Source organism: Rhinatrema bivittatum, chromosome 12 (genome assembly GCF_901001135.1).
Source record: "Rhinatrema bivittatum chromosome 12, aRhiBiv1.1, whole genome shotgun sequence".
In the NCBI taxonomy this organism is placed as follows: domain Eukaryota; kingdom Metazoa; phylum Chordata; class Amphibia; order Gymnophiona; family Rhinatrematidae; genus Rhinatrema; species Rhinatrema bivittatum.
This window is the reverse complement of record NC_042626.1, coordinates 51,961,499-51,980,504: the sequence shown is the minus strand read 5'-3', so window position 1 is coordinate 51,980,504 and position 19,006 is coordinate 51,961,499. Positions and strand designations below refer to the sequence as shown.

General features: G+C 47.4%; 1 protein-coding gene across 1 annotated transcript in view; it reads right to left on the bottom strand.

Moving 5' to 3' along the window:
• Nucleotides 1–306: 306 nt before the first annotated feature.
• The window catches only part of WNK4 (WNK lysine deficient protein kinase 4), a 185,154-nt gene continuing 166,454 nt past the window's right edge, over nucleotides 307–19,006 (bottom strand). Inside the window, exons 16-21 of the mRNA XM_029572443.1 lie at nucleotides 10,747–11,678; nucleotides 7,539–7,629; nucleotides 5,797–6,364; nucleotides 2,882–3,084; nucleotides 2,438–2,535; nucleotides 307–1,763 (exon numbers count right to left, since the gene is read on the bottom strand). Of these exons, the coding sequence (XP_029428303.1) occupies nucleotides 1,761–1,763; nucleotides 2,438–2,535; nucleotides 2,882–3,084; nucleotides 5,797–6,364; nucleotides 7,539–7,629; nucleotides 10,747–11,678 (1,895 nt within the window). The 3' untranslated portion in view covers nucleotides 307–1,760. The remainder of the gene's footprint in view (nucleotides 1,764–2,437; nucleotides 2,536–2,881; nucleotides 3,085–5,796; nucleotides 6,365–7,538; nucleotides 7,630–10,746; nucleotides 11,679–19,006) is intronic.

The window sequence follows — 19,006 nt, the reverse complement described above, 5'->3', positions numbered from 1 at the left end:
AGAGCAGATCTTCGTCAGAGCCACCTGGAGGCATCATATGGATTCATGTAAAGCTGAGTACAACGTGCACCGCTAAACAATAGATCTCTATCAGAGCCCCCCGCAGGCAAAACACTGATACATGTAAAGCATGAATCCAGCATAGATAACTGAAGTTCTTCATCACAGCCCCATACATGTTGCAATGATGCAGGAATGGAGCACAGACAGCTGAAGAGCAGATATTTATCTGATCCCCATGCAGGCATCACATTGTTCCCAGTCACCCATGAAGCTGAGGAGTGGGATACAAGCAGGAGACTTAAAAACAGGATATGGCCTTTATTAATGAAAAGTACAAAAATATAGCAGGACAAACGAAAGACAAACCAGTGTTAAGACAATAAAAGGAAGCCACAGCAGCGAGCAATGAGCAGATGGATAATTTTGATTGCGCTGACTAGCACTGGATTACTGAAAGATGATTTACGTTCCGCAAAAGCCCTGTAGCAGCGCATAAAACTCATGTACTGAGTTTCTCTCAGACCTTCACCTCCCCTGATTTTATTTTGCTTCTCATCCCTGTCCAGACCCATGCGTTCTAACTCCTGAGCAGTTCCTGAAATTTGTAGATTCTGGTCAACGCCAGCTCTCGAGTATGTCCAAACCGTACAGAAGCAGGGCCAACCCAAGAGCGGGCACCATGAGGGCCAAGCCCACCAATGACAGCCCTGCTTCTTCCCTAAAGGGAAGTGTGTCATGTGCTAGCGGGCCACACACTGGATCCGTGTCACCTGGACAGACTGAATCGGGCCTGTTTTGCCTCCATTGCATCTAAGGACTCGTACTTCCAGTTTTTTCCTTAAAAATAAAAACAGGGCTCAGCCTGACTTGATGACATGAAGACAGTGGGTAATCTTATTCTGCACCCTGGCCTCTTCAGGGACTCACTTTCCACCGCTGTATTTTCAGGTTTGGTGGAAAAAAAAAAAAAGTAGCTTGGAATCTAATGCAAGTCACAAGCTGATGGGGAAATACAATTTGCAGCAGAGAAGTAATCGAGCAGTAAAACGCAGATAGGCCCTGAAAATTGCAGAGAAGCAGGACCATTTCAGAATTTGAGGAAATATGTTTTTCCATGGTCATTTTTTTTTTTTTTTGTTTGTTTGCCAGTGCTCTTTGCCAGTCCAATCGACTTTCCTACAACATTGTTTAGCAAACCCTAAACCTTAAGCGATGCTTTCTTATGGACGGATACATAAGCCTCAAAGGTCCCGAGCTCTGAGCAGGCCAGGCCCAAGCCTGGGTGTAATGTGCTGCTCAGATGTCTCGCTTTCCCAAAAAGGTCAGCAGTGGTTGCACACAGCCAGCCCTGAACCGAGCAGTGTGGAAATGTCCAGGCATTAAGGAGAGTTCAGCTTCTCCCACACTTGGTGTCCTTCTGCAGAGGCGCTGCTGATAGTGGAAATAGCTTTCGTCAGGCACTGTGATGCTGTCGCTAGCCCAAACAGCTTGCTTTCCCGATACATCACTGTCTCTCTCTTTCTCCCACGGGTGTACTGGACGCGATGTTCCACCTGAGGAAGGCGCCCTCCAAGCTGATGCCAGTGGTCTGGGTGCCAGAAAAAGACCTTTGACCTCTCTCGCGGGGGATGGCCCCAGCCTCATAAGCCGGGGTATTTTTTTTTCTTCCCTCCAGACTTCCTGAAGACATTAGAAATAGACAAGTCTGTTGAGGTAGTCCAAAAGGCTGTGCACGTTTGCAATATTCTGGCTTGCATTCACTGAAAAAAGAAAAGACATCAATGAAAGCAGTAGCATTTGCAAACTTAAAATGAACTTGAGAATTACAGCAGAGTCGTATCTGAGGAAGGGGCCATATAGTCTCACAAACTCGCATCTGACGGCTTTGGATCCGTCTCACATTGGTCTTGTAAATGGTATTATAGGTCTTTGCCGCAAAGAGTTAAATTTAAGAACATAAGCATTGCCATGCTGGGTCAGATCAAGGTTCATTTAGCCCAGCATCCTGTCTCTGACAGCGGCCAAGCCAGGTTGTAAGAACCTGGCAGATCCCATAAAGCGGATCTAATTCCTTTTACTCCCAGGGATAGTAATAGCTTTCTTTAGTCTACCTGGCTAATAGCCCCTTTTTTACCCCTCCTTCCAAAATTTGCAGGCAATGAAAGCCTTGGGCAGAAAGCTGTATCCTTTTAAAAGCTGTGCAAAGCCAACTCAGCTGCAGCCGCTCTTGCACTTGATTTTGGCCTACATGCGCTCAGAGCTTAAGTCCGGCCCCAGTTATTGACTCCAAAGGCTTGCCACTGCTAACCGGCCTTGGCCACCCCCTTAATTCAAGAATCTCCCACTTAACAGCACGTCAGCCATTCACTGCAGTGGTCTCTGACTTTCTGCAGGCTGAGTATCAGCATACAGGCCTCTTCCCAGCCATACTTACCATTCTGTTGAAATCTCCAGCAAACGTCACGCCTTTGCTTGGTCTCTGATCCTGGGATCCACTGCTGCTCCCACTCAGTGAATTCTTTCTTATAATTCCTGCGGAACGTGAAGATAATGTTCAGCTTCCTGGGCGCACTTAACTCTGTGCTACAGGTAATATTTTATTATTAAACGAGGACTAGTGTACATGACAGGGATACCAGGTCATTTACAGGATTTAAAAAGTGCCTTCCCTAGAGAGCTTACAGTCCTGAGCGTGAGCACAGGGTTGTGAGGTGACTTATAATGGGAAATGCACTGGACAGACTGGATGGGCCTTATTCTGTGTTTTTCTCATACCATACATCCCAATTGATCTCTGGCACTCTAGCCCAAGAGAGGCCAGTCCACAGGGGGCGGGATGAAACGGCTGCCTGAAAGAAAACGCTCCTCCCAGGAGTACCTGCAGGTGGGAGGAATTCCACCCTCTGCAAGCTATTGCGCCGCGACTGGCTGAAGCCACTCTTGGATAGGCGTCTCTGCCGGCTGGACAATATGGCAGCTGGGGACACGATCCCTGGGGGAGGCACCTTGCCCATCTTGGAGTACAGCTCCTCGATCTCCTTCTTCTGCAGTGTCTGCAGCATCTGCACCTCCGACAGATGCCTAGAATCAGAGGAAAGGGGTTAAGGATGGCCTAATCGCTGCAATAGCTGTGTCCACGGTGTCTTCTCTCTGCCACTGCAAGTCTTTTCCGTCTCCCCACCACCACCCTGAGCCTCAGTGTCTCCTGGGCCTCTTTCTCACCTCCCACTCTAATGCTGGGCTGCATTTTTTTTTTTTTAAAAGACAGTATTATCAGAAACTTTCTAATCACTTGCCGCAGGAGGCGGAGATTTTAGCAATGGCATCCATTATAAAAAAATAAAAAAAAAAATCAGTCCTCCCTTTTATTATTATTTTTTAACAGAGTGCTTGAAATTGGTTCTAACAGTTGTGTCAGTCAAAACTGGGCTGCTGCTATCCCGGCAGGGATGCAGCACCGTGTATGGACCAGCAGCGATGTCACTGCTGGCCTGAAGCGCCATGGATGGAACGGCACTGATGGCATTGCAGGAATGCAGCGCCACGAACAAACCAGCAGCGATGTCACTGCAGCAGTGCGGCTCCATCTATGACACTGCAGTGATGTCACTGGAGGAATTTCACGGCTGTAGTGATGTTAAAAGCCAAGTACCCTCTCCTACACGCCAACATTAAAAGTATGGAAAATATAAAGTTAAGTGACTACGGCATTTGTTAGAATAACTTTCTTTTAAAAGCCCTTCAGTGTGGTCCCGTGAGGAGTAATTCCATTTTGCTATGAGTGAGTGAAAGATTGTATGTAGGAGAGACCCTGCTGGCCAACAAATACGTCCAATTCATCATCTGCTTATCCAGGCCTGGGACAGATGAGCAGGAGACTGTGCTTATCAATTCAGAGGCCGCTGCAATAAAGTGCACCCATCCTAGCGCACAGGTTAATGAGCGGCTGGATGTGCATTTCGGACGCGTGTCCATAACCCCTGCTGCAATAAGGGGATCAGCGCCTCCAGCGCTCGCATCCAAACAAAGGCGTAGCTAATAGCGCTCATCACGTGTAAATGCCATGTAGATGAGGCTGGCAGCTATTTCCCCACGATGCTCGAGGCGTACTTTTTAACTCATCAAATTTTACGTCTGCCGGGCGACAATGGCTCTATTTAAAAACAAAAAAATACTGCTTTTCTGTAGTTCCTCCTAGCTAGGATCGTCAAGATACGAGTAGGAGGAACCACAGAAACCAGCGTCCTGAAAAAAAAAAAAAAAAAGAGAGGCTTGAGAGGGGGAAAAAAATTTGGGGTGCACAACCCACACACAATCTATACACTCCAGGCCGGGTCTATTGTGCCGGTACATTCACTGCCGCGAGATAACACGGACGCTCGTAAATTGAGCATCCATTTTGTTAACCCGCACCCAGCCACGTCTCCCGGACGCCCGATGCCGAGGATGCACAGTTTATCCCTAGCGCGTCCATTTTAGCGCGGCAGCTCCTTTGCATATTGATCCGGGTGCCCGGGAGAGGTGGACATGCATGCGTTAAAAAAAAAAAAAAACCAACAGGTGGCCAGTTTGGACGCATGTTTTTTACGCGCACTTTATTGCATCGGCCTGTCGCTGTTTAAAACCATTAAGCCTGCTCGATTATTCTCTCAGATAAATGATGATGCCAGAGCGGAGCGCCAACCAACTCAAAGAGCGAGGCTGGTCCTGGCCAGAGACAATTTGCAGCGGCCGCAGTGGGTGTGCTGTGTCCTTATGCTGCAGCACAATGCACAAAGCTACATTTAAGTGCTGTGACTTCAGGCTGCCACTCTAAAAGAGCACTTTTTTCTTGAAATTGTAATTTAGCGATTAGAGCAGACAGCAAAAAAACAACCCCTGCAGCCTGGTTAAGATTCCCCGAATCTACCGCTTGCAAGTCACTTCCCCACCTCCCCGAGCTGAAACTTAAGACTGTGTGGTCTGTCGGGAGCTGGTGTTGTCAACAAGCGAATTAACTCTCTGGCACAAGGGAGCTCCACAGGCAACACGTTTTAAATCCCAAATAACTGCAATTTAACAAAGACCAACTAGATGGCGGTAATTGTGAGCTGCAGATGGATCACTTCAGTAAATGGGTTTTGTATGCCCTGGGTTCCCCCTGCTAGTGAGATCAGATCTCTGACCTGGCCAAAGGGAGAGAGCACCCCCAGATCCACTGCCATTTCTCTCCCCACCCGCCCTACTCAGAGGAGAGAGAAAGGTGTGCAGACCTGGTGGGGAGGGTAGCAGACTCCCTCCAGGACAGGGGAGATCAGAAAGGAATCACACCCGGCCCAGCACACATCTTCTCCACTGGAGGGAGCTCTCCTGGGGGGGGGGGGGAGGGATTCCCCTTGAGAGATCCCTCCGGGCCAGCTCACAGCTCTCTCTCTGGACAGAAGGGGAGCAGAGAGGGAGGGATTCCCCCCTCCCCAGGGTCTGGCTCACACTGCTTTCCTAGGAGGGGAGGAGAAGGCGGGGATCCCCCTGGATCCTGCTCATACTTTGCCCCTGGATGGAGGGATTCTGCTGGGGTTGACTTGGAACCTTTTTTTTTTCCCCCTCACCAATCTTAACAGTTTCTAACGCTTACTCGGCGCCAGCTCTCAGGCACGTCCCTAGTAATAATTGGCAAAAGCAGCAGGTTTTCCTCCCGAATCTGGGCTAGAGGCCCTGTCCCTGCCAACGGGATTCTTTCGGGTCTTTACTGGGAGAGAGACAAATGCTGGCAGGTTTGCCAAATTTGCAAGATCCCGCCAGAAGAGGACTTACTTCTGCCTGAGGTTCTCCAGTTCCTCAAAAATATCGTCATCCTCGCTCTCTGTGTCGTCGTCGCTGCTAAAGTACGAGGTGCTCCGTGGGTAATTCATCCATATTGGGACCATCGATATCTGCTGAGGGCTTTCCGTATTCTCATCGCTGGAACACCTGCGCCCCGGCTCATCCCCGTCCGCCAGCCGGCTGTCTTGGGAGGGAGTAACCATCGCTCCCCCAGTGGCGAGGCCCATGCTAATCTCTGCTTGGCCTTCAAGGCTGTCGGCCGTACCCCGGACAGGGACCTCGGCATTGGAGCAGCTACAGAGTTCGGTATCCTGATCTGTGCTCACATCATCGGAGTCAGAAGAAGACGCATCAAAGGAGCCCAGGATCGACGCTGGGTCCCCGGCATCAGCCGTTCTGGCTTCTTGAGGTGGTGGTGGCGGCAGTGTCACTTGCCCGGGTGTGCAGCAGGCTTGGCTACTGCTTTCGTTCGGGCTTGGTATCGAGATGTCTGGAAGGTTTTTGACAGGCTCTTTGGACAGTGTGACCTGGAATCGCCCTACCACTTTAGGTTTATCCTCTGTGAAAACAGCAGGAGCAGAGAACATTGCTGTAAAATGACCACAGTAAATACTCTTGTATGCCACATCTATCATACTGCACACACCCAGAATATGTCACCTGAAATATCCTATATCTCTCTTAAAAAAAACCCAAAACATTTTCAGTCTGTGCAGGTTACGGACATAGTATTGTGTGCAGTTCTGGTTGCTTTCATGTCAGTAAAGACATAGAATTAGACAGGGTACAGAGAATGGCAACCAAAATGTTGAAGGGGATGGAAGGACTCCCCTGTGCAGTGAAGCTAAACAGGTTATGGTTCTCTAGTCTCAAGAAGAGACAACAGAGAGGGAGTAGGAGAAAGGTTTATAAAATCACAAGTGGAGTGGAATAGGTGAACAACATGGAATAGCTATTTATGCTTTCAAATAGCACTAGGACTAGGTGACACTCCATGAAAAAATAGCACTAGGACTAGGTGACATTCCATGAAGCTAATAAGTAGCACATTTAAAACAAATCACAGAAACTATTGTTTTAGACAGCACACAATTAAGCTGTGGCCTTTGTTGCCAAAGGATGTGTTGAAAGCATAATAGCTGGTTTTAAAAAAGGATTGGACACGTTCCTAGAGGAAACGTCTATACACTACCATTAGCCATATAGACTTGGGAAAGCTCCTGCTTATCGCCGGTTATGAGCAAGAATGATTGGGTCTATTTTTTGGGATCCTGCCAGGTACTTGGGATCTGGATTGGCCACTCTTGGAGACAGGATGCTGGATTTGATGAATCTTTGGTCTGACCCAGTATGGCTCTTTTTATGTAGGATTCTCATGTACTTTGATTGTAAAGCATGCTCAGGGACCTTTGTTTTCAGTTTTTATTTTATTTTTCATGGGAATTTCAGGGCTACACAACAAGAACAAAACAAATCTGTGGAAAAATGACTTCCATTTGATTTTTCTCCTGTTTGTTATGACAAAGTCATTTTTTTTCACCGAGTATTTTGTTATAACATTGAAATTCCCAGGGGAAATAAAACTACTCACTGAAAATGAAGATCCTTAAGCCTGCAGCAGTCTTATCTGAATTGAGAGTGCTAAATAAATTCAACATTGCTTTGCACAGATAAAACTTTGCAGGCAAATCTTCACTCGGAATCATTCCTGGTTTATGTTCTGGCGAGCTTACCATCATTGGGCGCCGGCGGACTTGCAGGCATCGAGCTGGCAACTGGCGTGTCAGGACCAATTTGCTGGGAGTCACTTTTGGCAATGGCAGACTGTACCATAAGGAGACAAAAAAAAAAAACCCCATCCCACCAATATTCCATTATTTTTTTTAAGCAAGTGCATGTAGTACCGTCGTCAACACGCTTGTAAAACCAGAAAACCAAAGGTGCAGCCCAGCAGATTTTTATCGTAATGTCAGTGTCTCAGCTCCTACAGCATAATTAATGGCATATTCATCTCAGCCCCAATGATATACAAGTATCCCTCAGATTAAAGTTCCTCTGCGGCATAGCACAGAAAGCTTTGGTTTACAGGTAGGATCATCTTGGCCTTTATCTGCTTTATTTCTGGTTTAAAGGCGCCCTCTGTCCTCTGTGGAGGATGGGGTACAGATTAAAACCCATCCCTTGTGCTGATTCATTCTGCCAGGCTGTAGATTCGCCAGGTTGATAAGAAGGCTGCTGTCAGATTTCCACGGCCCCTTTGTGCAGCAAAGAGGTAAGTGACACAGGGCTCTCCCCACGGCTGAAGCCATTACTGGAAAACTTCCTGCTGCTTCTCCAGAAATGAGAGCGCAAGAGCTAGAAAGACAATTCTTTCTCCCTCACAGCTAACTCTTGGGTGACAGAAGCAAGGCTAAAAAGGACATTTTATATGTGCGGTTTATGGAGTCATATATATATATATTTCTTTTTTTTTTTCCCCCTTTTAATTAGTGACTGCATGGGAAAATATTTTAATAATTCCAAGGGGACAATTGTGTATGTGGAGGTGGATGGAGTTTGGCAGATGCTCCTTTAGCATTTACGTGCCAGGCATCGCTAGGGTCTTGCAATGAAATCTCTACATACTTTTATAGAACAATACCAGCAGGCCCATCTGCCCCATTACAGAAAAGCTATACATCATTAGGATGGCAATTTCCAGCTTTCTGTCGGCACATGGTATACGTACAATAGGATCAAGGCTTCTATTTGAAAAATTATGATCAAGATCTATCCCTCTCCAAGACAGCTTGGGGCACAGAGTTTGGGACTGGTTTAGAGAGTCCATCTTATTGTGGGTATCAATGCCATGGGATGTGTTTCCCTGCTCTTAGATGTCTGTATGTCTCCCTGGCTGCTCTTTCTTTTTGTGATATCATCAGTTAAGCGTTTCACATTTCTTCCAGTTCTGAGACCACAATTGGCTCACCATTTCTTCACAGAGAGGTTGGTGGATGCCTGCAATGCCCTTCCGGAGGAGATGGTGAAGACAAAAACGGTGAAAGAATTCAAAGGGGCTTGGGAGAAACACTCTGGATCCCTAAAGGCAAGGGGGAGGGGAATGAAGAAATGGGGGTAACTTGCTGTGCAGCGGTTACTACCCTTACCCAAAAGCCTTCATAGTGTTAATGCAACTCCATTATTGCTCTCTGCTTCAACGGCAAGAGATAACAGGGGATTGGACTCAGATAGCAATAAATAAGAGCCCTGACTTTTACAGTCTGAGAAACTGATAAGTATAGGGATGACCTGCACAGTGCAGCAGATTCTGCCATAGGCTTGCTGGGCAGATTGGATGGATACTTTTGGTCCTTTTCTATGTTACATCTGTCTGAGTGCAATCACTTGGTTGCTTAGGCAGAAGACCGGAGGTCCACCAAGGGTAAATGTATGAACAAGTTCCCATATGCAACCCATGGTTAAAACCTAAACTTTTTTTTTGTTTTATTTTAACAGCCTCTCCAGCCTTGGTGGTTGTGGAGATCATAACAAAACTTGGAATTAAGGCAGAGGTGGAGGGCCTGGGCATTGGCTCAAGCACTGCCTTTGCAGGAAGCAAAGTTGAAGATGGCAAGGCCTGATATGGCCTACTCCTAGAGGTGACAGAGGTCATCACTGTTAACTGATGTTGAATGTGCCTGGGACAGATGTGAAAAGCAGTGGTGGGGAAAGGGCCGGAGGTCAGGCAAAAGCCCTGGGAGAGGGGTAGTTGGTGTTGGGTTATGCGTGGGAATCTATATGTGCATGAATTTCAACTGGCCATGCTGCAATGGGCCATTTTGGTCTTTATTTTCTGCCATAGACTGTGTAATTTGCCTGATAGTTCTCTCTATGGGGTAATCTTGGGAAGGGCAATAAACCCCTCTCCATCCCTGCCCTTCTGAAACCGAGTCTGAAAGAGTGAAAAAAAATATTCCATGTCGACCCCAAGTATGGCCATTGTCTTAAGAGCCCGGGGTCAGCACTTTGCCTCGGGGTCTGGCCACACTGTCGCATTCATTGATGCCCTCTTTCTTTAATGATGTGGCCATTTTTGGGAAGATATTTTAGTGTTTGTAGTCTGGATCCTCTCTCTTGACAAACTATTCCATAATTTCAGCACTCTGCATGAAGAATCCCCTCACCTGATGTTGGTTTGATAGATTTCCACTTGGTCTACATACAACCCATCATTCAACCTATAATACCAGCGATTCTTGGTCCCTATTATTATTTTTTTTTTTTTTATAAGTGAGCAAATTTATTCATGTGCAGTACTGACATAGCATTAAAAAAAAAGTCAAACTTTTTTACTGACTGTTAAACGGACGAGTCACAAACTTTACAGCCCGTTTGTAATCTCATTCTTTTTCATTGGCCTAGCAGTTCCTTCCTGCTCCTTTTGGGATTCCAGCTCAATAAAGGCTCCCTCCCAAACGTTTAGGGATGTGCTCTGGTTTTAGAATCCTATGGAAACATCAATGAAAATTCCTATTTTGTTTTATTTCGTTTCCCATCCAAAACAACACAAAGCAGAACTAAATTTCGTTTTGTGTCGTAATTGTTTTCTTAGGGTGGGGTACCGTAAACAAAATAGCACAATGCTAAAAATGAATCAAGCGAAAAGATGCAAAAACGAAACAAACAGAAAGAAGAAGAAAACAAGAAGCCTGCTTTTCCATGCATCCCCCTACTATTTTTATATCCCCCCTCCTGATTTAGCCAAGCCAGTGCAGCAGCGGTACTTGGCCAAGGGGCGACCACTAACTGCAGCACCTCCGACACCCTCAGACGCTGCCACTGCATGACGACCGAGACACCCTCCACCTAACGGGCAGTGCAAGCATCCATCATCCCAAGGAGAAAAAGCCTAGCCTGAGGCTACAGTCTCATTCTTAAAGGGGAAATAAAACATTTGCTTACGGAGTTTCTCTCCATCCCTCCCAATGCAGTTTGGGTGGCATCCGTATGAGCCCCTGCAGGCAAGGGCACAACCTTGTTGCTGAGCACACCTCCAGGGCTTTGCTCCGGTACAGGAGACCTCCGGAGAGGTGTTGGCGAAGATGGTGCCCCAAGAAGATGCTGTGGTGAAGGCACGGAATACCCTGTAGTACCCACAGCTGCTGAAATATTTACACTTGGTGCGTTTCCTTGGGTACCATTAAATGGCTGGGTGAGATTGACACCGTGACTGGTGAAAGGTGAAATGGGAGAATTTTGTAGAACGTTCTCTGGCACAGTACTGGAGTCAGGCAGATAATTATATTGAGTATGGCCTTGAATAGGCATGTCACCTTTTATGCCAACTGGAGGTGGAGGATAATTACTCTGATACATTGGTTGAGGTTGACCATATGTTGGTATTTGTTGTGGGTACATATGACTGCCTGCTGGGATTCCTTGGGGCTGTGAGGTGACTGCGGATGGGGGTGGCAGAAGGGTCTGTGCCATGCTCATTGCCAAGGAAAAGACATTGGCCAAAGAAAACAGGGGGGTGGTGGTAGACCATTCCGTGGTAGGTTGTGTGTTTGATGTCATAGGAGGCGCAGCATTATTCGCAGTCCGGGGCACCATCCCATTCAGAAGCACGTGGTGCAGCGGGTTATGCTGGCTTCCCGGAGGACTCAGCAGGCCAGGGAGGAGCGGGTTCTGCAGGCTGTTGCTGCTTGTCACATTTGTAGGCTGAGGAAGAGGCACTGGAAACGCAGGGTGTGGAACGGGGGTCTGCAGCGCACTGAAAGCAGACTGTGGAAAGGACTGGGAGGTGGCCATGTGGTGCATTGCTGGAAAGGAGGCAGAAGGACTGGACGTTGTCTGAAGCGATGGCCATGTTCGACTGGCTGCCGTCGGGGAAGCTACAACAACAACAACAAAAAAAAAAAAGAACAGAAAGTTAGTAAACCTTAAACAAGAAAATAATTGGCAAATTCGATGGCCTTGTGGTCCTTGTCTGTTGTAATCAGGGGGTTGAGAGTAGGGCGGGCAATTTTCAAAGCTTTTTACTTGGGAAAACACCCCACCCTCTGTGGATAAGAGCACTCCCGCTAGCAAAAAAGGGACAGGTTCAGGGCAAGCCTGCACAACAATTTCATTTTGAAAGGCATGCGTATACTTTCCATGGGTACATTAGTACCTGCTTCAAAGCTGCTGTGTGCGGCCACTGGGATTTCCAAAGGGAAACCATGCATGGAGTTTCCCTTCCAAAATGAGCTTGCAGACCCTCGCTTCATTTCAACATTGCCCCATTAATGGCTAACTGCTAATGTAATTTAATCTCATGTTTTTATTTTAAAGCCATCACATCTATGTTCAATAGACCTCATTATTATTATTAAAAACGAGCTTTCACAGGTTAATTTATGGGATTTGTGAAGGTGCCAGAAACCATTTGGTCCACAAGCTTGATAATGCCACGCACGGCAGCAAAGCAAGCTTCCTGCCCTGTGTCCCACTAATACTCCTTCATGCATTGGTAGGGACTGCTTCTGGGATGAGAGGATGTTTCGTCTCGGGCACCATCACTCCTTGACTTCCATGCTTGGTCCAGCTGTAATGGTTTCTGTGAAGGCAGACATATGCCCATGCACAGCCAGGCCAAGGACCCCCCCACACACACACACCCACCTCCTTTTCAGTTCTAACCATGCAATCTTTGTCAGCATTTTCAAACTGTGCCTCATTGTGTTGGTGGATTTGTGGTGTGGCCAGATGCCCACTCTGCACGTGGCAAAAATGATCCACTAAAGCTCTTGCTAAATGGAGAAAGTAAACTCAGCCTTTAGTTTCTGGGTGTCACTTGGTCCTAATTTTGAATACTCTTTGAACCAAGGGTGAAAGTGCTACAGCAGGGATTTAATAGGTCCCTCTGTCTACGGGAACGATAATTTTCATAAGACATGACTGATCCCAGTTAAAGCTTGAGGGAAGGTCAACAATGTTCCTGCAACTTATGTGACTGCAGATGGGCAGTTTTGGATTGAGGGTACTAGTCTAATAAACCTTGAAAGATGCCAACATTCATGCATGTTCATGAGTTTCATGACTTTGACTTAGTTTAAAAAAAAAAAAAAAAAAGACTCAAAATGCATTGAGTTGATGATTAGGAAAAATTGTTCTGGCAGGGCCATTTGACTATATGTACAGTCAACAACTTAATTTTATAAAAATAATTCTTTGCATTTATATCTTGCCTTTCAATTAATTAGTATTTTAACAGATTTTGGACTTCAGTATTTTAGAAATATAGATGGGTGGATGGCTGACAGCATTTGTCTGGTGGCCTGCAATGTAGAACAGTGTCTCTTTTCTACTAGAGAAGAGAGAGGAACAGTATTAATGTTATCATCATCCAATGAGAGCTGCGTACACTAAGGAACAGGGAAATAATTTGCCAGTGGAGACTCGTGGGCCAGGAATTCTTCTCGCTTGCAGTTCAGTGCTCTCACCACTAGACCACGCCAGCCTTACGTAGATACAATGCACTTGTATTTAATTCAGGAGCTCGGTGACCCATGGCACTGTTAAGACATGTCATTAATTAGCAAGAATGATAATGGCTTATTTTCTATTAACGTGGAGAAAAACACCTGCAGGTGCTACTTGGCTTAAGCAGCAGAAGCTGAAGGACTGGGTTGGTTAGGTCTGCAGAAAGAGAGCTAAATTTGTCACTAGTATCTTTATTGATGCATGCAGAATGAAGCCTGGGAGGAGGGGTGGGACCGCTCTTGCTCCCCTCCCCCATTCTCCTTGTTTTCCCCTGCCAGGTTCCAAAAAAAAAAAAAAAGCTGTTTCAGTGGGGAGAGGGCTGGGGGCTGGAGCCAGGTCCCCTTACCCACCTGGTGTGTGCCAACATAACCCAGGGTCATGTTTTCAGACAATGCCCGACTATACACATCACTGAAAATCAAATCAAAATATTTATCCAAAGCCAAAGGTGAGTTCATGGTGTTTTACTTCTCAATGGATTAGTGTAGTGTGCAACCTCCAAGGTTATTATATATACACACACACACACACACACACACCAATAAACTGAGAACAATAAAAATAAAACTAAAATCTAATTTCAGGCCAATGGAGGAAACAGTAGTGCCAGTAAGGGCATTAGCAGACACTGGCCCCGCTAGCAGAAAGCTTTTCTTAAGTGCTCTTCTAGTTTGAGGCTCCTTGCAAAATGCTAGCTACACACACTGTTTCCATTTATTTATTTACTTTGGATTCCTCCTTTCAGACCCTTCCAGGTGGACTACATTCAGGTACGTATGGGCATGGCCCACTATAAAGGTCCAGCTTTATCTACAAGGTTATTTATTTATTTATTTACTTACATTTATAAATCGCTTTCCAGTTTTTACTATTAAAGCTTCCAAAATTTGCAGCTGGAGGTCCCACAGGGGCGCCAATAGCTTGCCTACTTAAACCGAACGCTGGAGGCGTTGGGCCTCTCTCTCTCAGCCTAACAAAAAGTCGCTCATGCGAGGGGGGCCTCGAGGTTTCATTCTGCAGCAAGAGGCTGAAGGCCCTGAAGCTTCTAGAGGAGCACGATGAGGTTAAACGGGTGGTGGGCCCCATTCTAGCAGTGAAAGCCTTGTGCAAACCCACCTAGAAAGACAACCCGGCTGAATTTCAGTGCCCAACTCTTCCTTCACAAAGGGGTGCTTGAGTTTGGTGGGGCTGCCCGATGGCTCCAGGTCACCAATGCTAAGGTGAATTGGTGCTGGATGTATCCAGCTGTAGCTGTAGACTTGCTTTGCTAATGAATTTGTACCGCAGAAGGGAAGGCTGGCCAGCAAGTCTCTTCACCCTCCGCTCCCCGAGCCGCCTCACATCCTCCCCTTCCCTGGAAGAGACGCACGCTGTGGAATGGAAGCGCTGGCCAGGGACGCTCAGCATCCCTTCCCCAAAGAGCGGCCGTTTCCAGGAGGCAGGGAGACAGCGAGGGGAAGTGGAGGGCGGGTGCACGAAGGCAGGGGAGAGAACAGTGCAAGTTCAAGCATGGTAGAGAAGGGAGCGCCAGAGGAAGGGGGAGAAGAGAAAGGGAAAGAGTCCAGGGGGTAGGTCAGAAGGGAGAGGGCACACGAGAAAGGTGGGAAAGAGAGGAAATGAGGAAGGGAGAGCACAGGATGAAGTGGCCAGACCGAGGAAGGGGCACTACAGAAAGGTGGAGGAGAGGGTGGGCCCCCACGCCAAGCAGACACTGAAGAGACAAGACAGCCGGGCAAGCTGGCCCCCCCCTTCCTTCTTCTCCCGCTTGCCCCTGAATGCGCATGTGGGCTCCTCAGGCTGGCCGACAGCGGCCCAGCCGGCATCAGCCTGGGGATGGGAGGTGACGGGCTGGGGGGGGGGGGGGAAGACATGCGGGCAGTGCGGAGGCACGAGCTGCCCGCCAATGGTCCCGAAAAGCAGGAGATAGCAAAGGGCAGAGAACGCAGCTGGAAGGGAGAGAGAAGAAAGAAAGAGTGACCATGAGAACGATGGAGATGGGGAGAGGTTACAGGAGAAAAGAGGAGGCGGCGGCGGGAGAAAACGTAGGAAAGAGAAGGAATTAAAAATACACTGCCGAAGGAGGGGGCAGACATAGAAAGAGGAAGGAGCACATTCAAAACAGACAAGAACAAGGAAGGAGGAAACCGAGAAAATAAGAGAGGAGCAGAGCATGAGAAAAGGGGGGGACTCACGGGACCAGAAAGGCAAGAGGCTGAAGAGCATCCCAAGCCCTGCAGATATCTCCCAGCCCCAGGCGACACACTCGTAGCAAACTGCTGGGCTTCATTTGATCTGGTGTACAAAAGAGTTCCCTCTCCTCCAGCTCAGAGTCCGCACTGTGTCCTTACAATTTCCCTGTGGGTGTCAGGACATTGCCTATTTTGAGAGTAGGTTACGACAGATTTTTCCCTACAAACTGCTTGCTTGCTGCTACCACTTTGAATACTTATAACATTGTCAGATGTTTTATTGGATGTACACTCTTTAGGGGGCGGGGGACAGGAGCGCGTGCGGGTCTGCGTGTAGGGGGCCCAGCAATGTGACCCACACCCCTCCCAAAGCCGTTCGGAGCCCCCTCACTTTCCCAGGCCCGGAGCCAAAAACGATAAAACCAGGGCCCGAGCGAAGCATCTCGATCATCTCCCATGGATGGGGGGAGTGCAAATTCTTGGCAAAAGCAGCGAGGCTGCCGTCACCTGGAATCCATCTCCGCTCTCCAGGCAGGCCTGTTTATTTTGTTAATCTGGATGAGATGATAGAGTTTTCTGCAGGAGGAATTGGGGGGGGGGGGGGGGAGCAGAAAAGCCGTCTGCTCAAAGGGCTACGGCTGATAGGGATCACCAAAACATTTTTCTAATGTCGCAGAGAAAACAAATAAATAAATAAGAAGAAACATTTGTTTGTTCTCAGCAGTCTGAGTAACCTTTCCAGAGAGGGCCAATACATTTTTAATTCTGGCTGTCCCCCCTAAAGATCTAATTTATACACCAGAAAGGTAAATAATATATAAAAATTACCTAATGCTCTCCGTGGCTTCTCAGCCTAAATGGAGAAGTTAAAAACAGAATTTATTGCAGGTGGAAACTGGAAAGTCTGAGGCAGGAGAAAGATTTAGTAAGTGCTGAAGCGAATGTTGTGTTTCAGAGCCGGGTTTCAAGAGTGTGTTTCTGTGCTGGCTGGCGCCAGATTTAAGTCAGGAAAGTTTGCACAAATCAGCTACTTTCCTCCCCCCCCCCCCCCCCCCCCCAGGAACACAAAGCAGGGCGCGCACTGCGAAGGTGGGGGTGGACACTCTGGTCCTCAGGAGCCACAAAGAGGACCTGGGTTTCAGGGTCTCCACAGTAAACGTGCACGAGATAGATCGGGCCCAACTCTGGTCTGTCTGGCATGAGATAGATCTATCTCGTGCATGTTTACTGTGGAGACCCTGAAACCCAGGCCTCTTTGTGGCTCCTGAGTTTTGGAAGTTGGCCATGTAGGTAGCAATACACAGCGGTGTGCATATTAAAGGAAAAGTATGTCCTTTGTTAATTAGTGCATATCAGGGAAGGTGTTGCTACCCTTAAGGAATTTCCCAGTTTAGGAAAAATATGATTTTGTTGGAGTTTTGTTTTTGCTTTTTGCTTTTAATAGAAAAATGAACTCCTCTTTCCTGTTTTCGTTATTTGTTCCAGCTGTCTCAGGTGAAATCCCAGTCAGGCTACAGGGTGCTGTGATGTCATCGGTCATTGTTCCCTCATGGGTTAATGCCTCGTGATGCGTTGGGTTTTTCAGAAAAAGGATTTTCCCTAATTCTTCCATCAGGTGGAATTTCTGGCTGCCCTGCCCAAAAGGAGCTGGAAATACCTATTACAGTAAAAGGGAAAATCTACGGATGGGTAGTATGGAATAAACCACCAGGCTCCAAAATGCAGAAGAAAGAGACAGGACTTTGACTGGGAAGATCCGAGTTGCACCGCCATCGGCCATGTTTAAATCGGATCCTCCAAGGTTATTCTCAAAAAAAAAACCAAAAAACAAGCGTTTATTTCCAGCTAATTCTGAGCAACCTGGCCATGAAAGATCACGGCGTGCAGGTGCACACAGGTATCGCTCGAGGTCTCAATGCTACGTTAAGAGCTGCCCAAAAGAGACGGAAAGGAAATGGGCTTTAAAGATCTACTAAACACAGCATAGCAGTTATTTCACCCTAACAGCACACACTGTGCAGTACTGCAGCAAGCAATACAACTCTGGCCTGTCTGTCAATCACATGACTTGCCTTGTTGTGCAAGCTGTCAGGCTTGGAAATCACCTGCTGGTCATTAAATCTCCCTCCGAATGTCCCCCCCCCCCCAGCCTCGACGCCCCCCTCCCCTCAAAAATAAAAGTAGTAAGAGAATGGCTTTGATGTTACAACTACAGCTGATTGTGTCATCTTCTTGGCAGCAGGGAGAGGTGTTGAATGTTCTTGCCGGCAGGCAAAGCACAAGCCAAAAAGAGCATGTCGGAGACAAAGCTCAGGAGGAAATCTGCTAGCAGGGAGATGGACAGAGCATCAATACCTTCAAGGACGCGGCGGGGGAAGGTTTTAGCTATAACTGCAGTGCATGTTTATAGTAAACTTCACCTCTACTGGCCTTTCCATTATAGGCATAGCACCACGTGTGCCAAATTAATGTCAAGGCAAACTCCAGACCCTGCAGGGACTCTACCGAGTACCGGATACGTGTCCATTCTTTCTAAACGCTTTTTTCTATCTCAGATGCTGCATCAATGGCCCACCCACCAAGCGTTATGACTTGGGGGAGCCCATGTAACCTGGGCACCCAAGCACCCACCCAAGAGTTCAAAATCAAGACTCCCATAAACCGTAAGCAAAGGTTTCCGCCAGCAGGCACCGCAGTACAGTGGCATCCGAGGCAGCCTTCCTGCTACTGGGTTTTCTAGGATTGCAAATGATTTTCATTCTGCGGATACAGAAAGGTGGCACGAATTTGGAAATTGTGACCAATAAGGGCCAATGTCAATATGAAGGCTTCAGCTGTTCTTCTCAAAAGCTGTTTTAACTCAACTTCCAGGATTTTTACTGTGTTCTGGAGCCATTACCTTCCCGCTCCAGCTTGCTTTTCCCTTCACCCTCCAGAATGCCGTAACCTTACTTCCTCGTCCTCTCTCCCTCACCTAGAATCCAACACTGACCAAGCGAAGTCTTATGAAAGCCAATCACTAATGTATAAAGCTAGTCCAATAAAAAGGTACCACTTGTCATTTGTGTGCATGACTTCTATTTCTCCAGCAGCACCCTACTGAGCTGGATTGGGAGAAGGGATGTTTAGGAGAGGAGAGTGAATGGACAGCGAACAAGTATTGAAACAGTTTTCCACACTCAAAAGTTTTAAACTAGTGCTAGTTCAGCTATGTGTCCAACCCATGTGTGCAATCTATGCCGTGAACCATTCTTTGTAAAAGTTACTTGACAGTGTACAGGCTGATGCCGAACCTCCAGAAGACAAAGGTCATGTCATTTGGAATGCAAAAGAATCCACGGGCCAGCCCAATGGGCTTAGTGACAAATGCTGAGTGCTGCCATATGAAGGGTCCCTGGTTTGATTCCTGGGTCAGGTCTTCTGCATCTTGGCTTGGGTAGGGCTGGGGATGTGGCAGAAGCAGCATGCACAGTCCCTAGGAGGGAGGGATTCGCGATTGTCAACAAGGG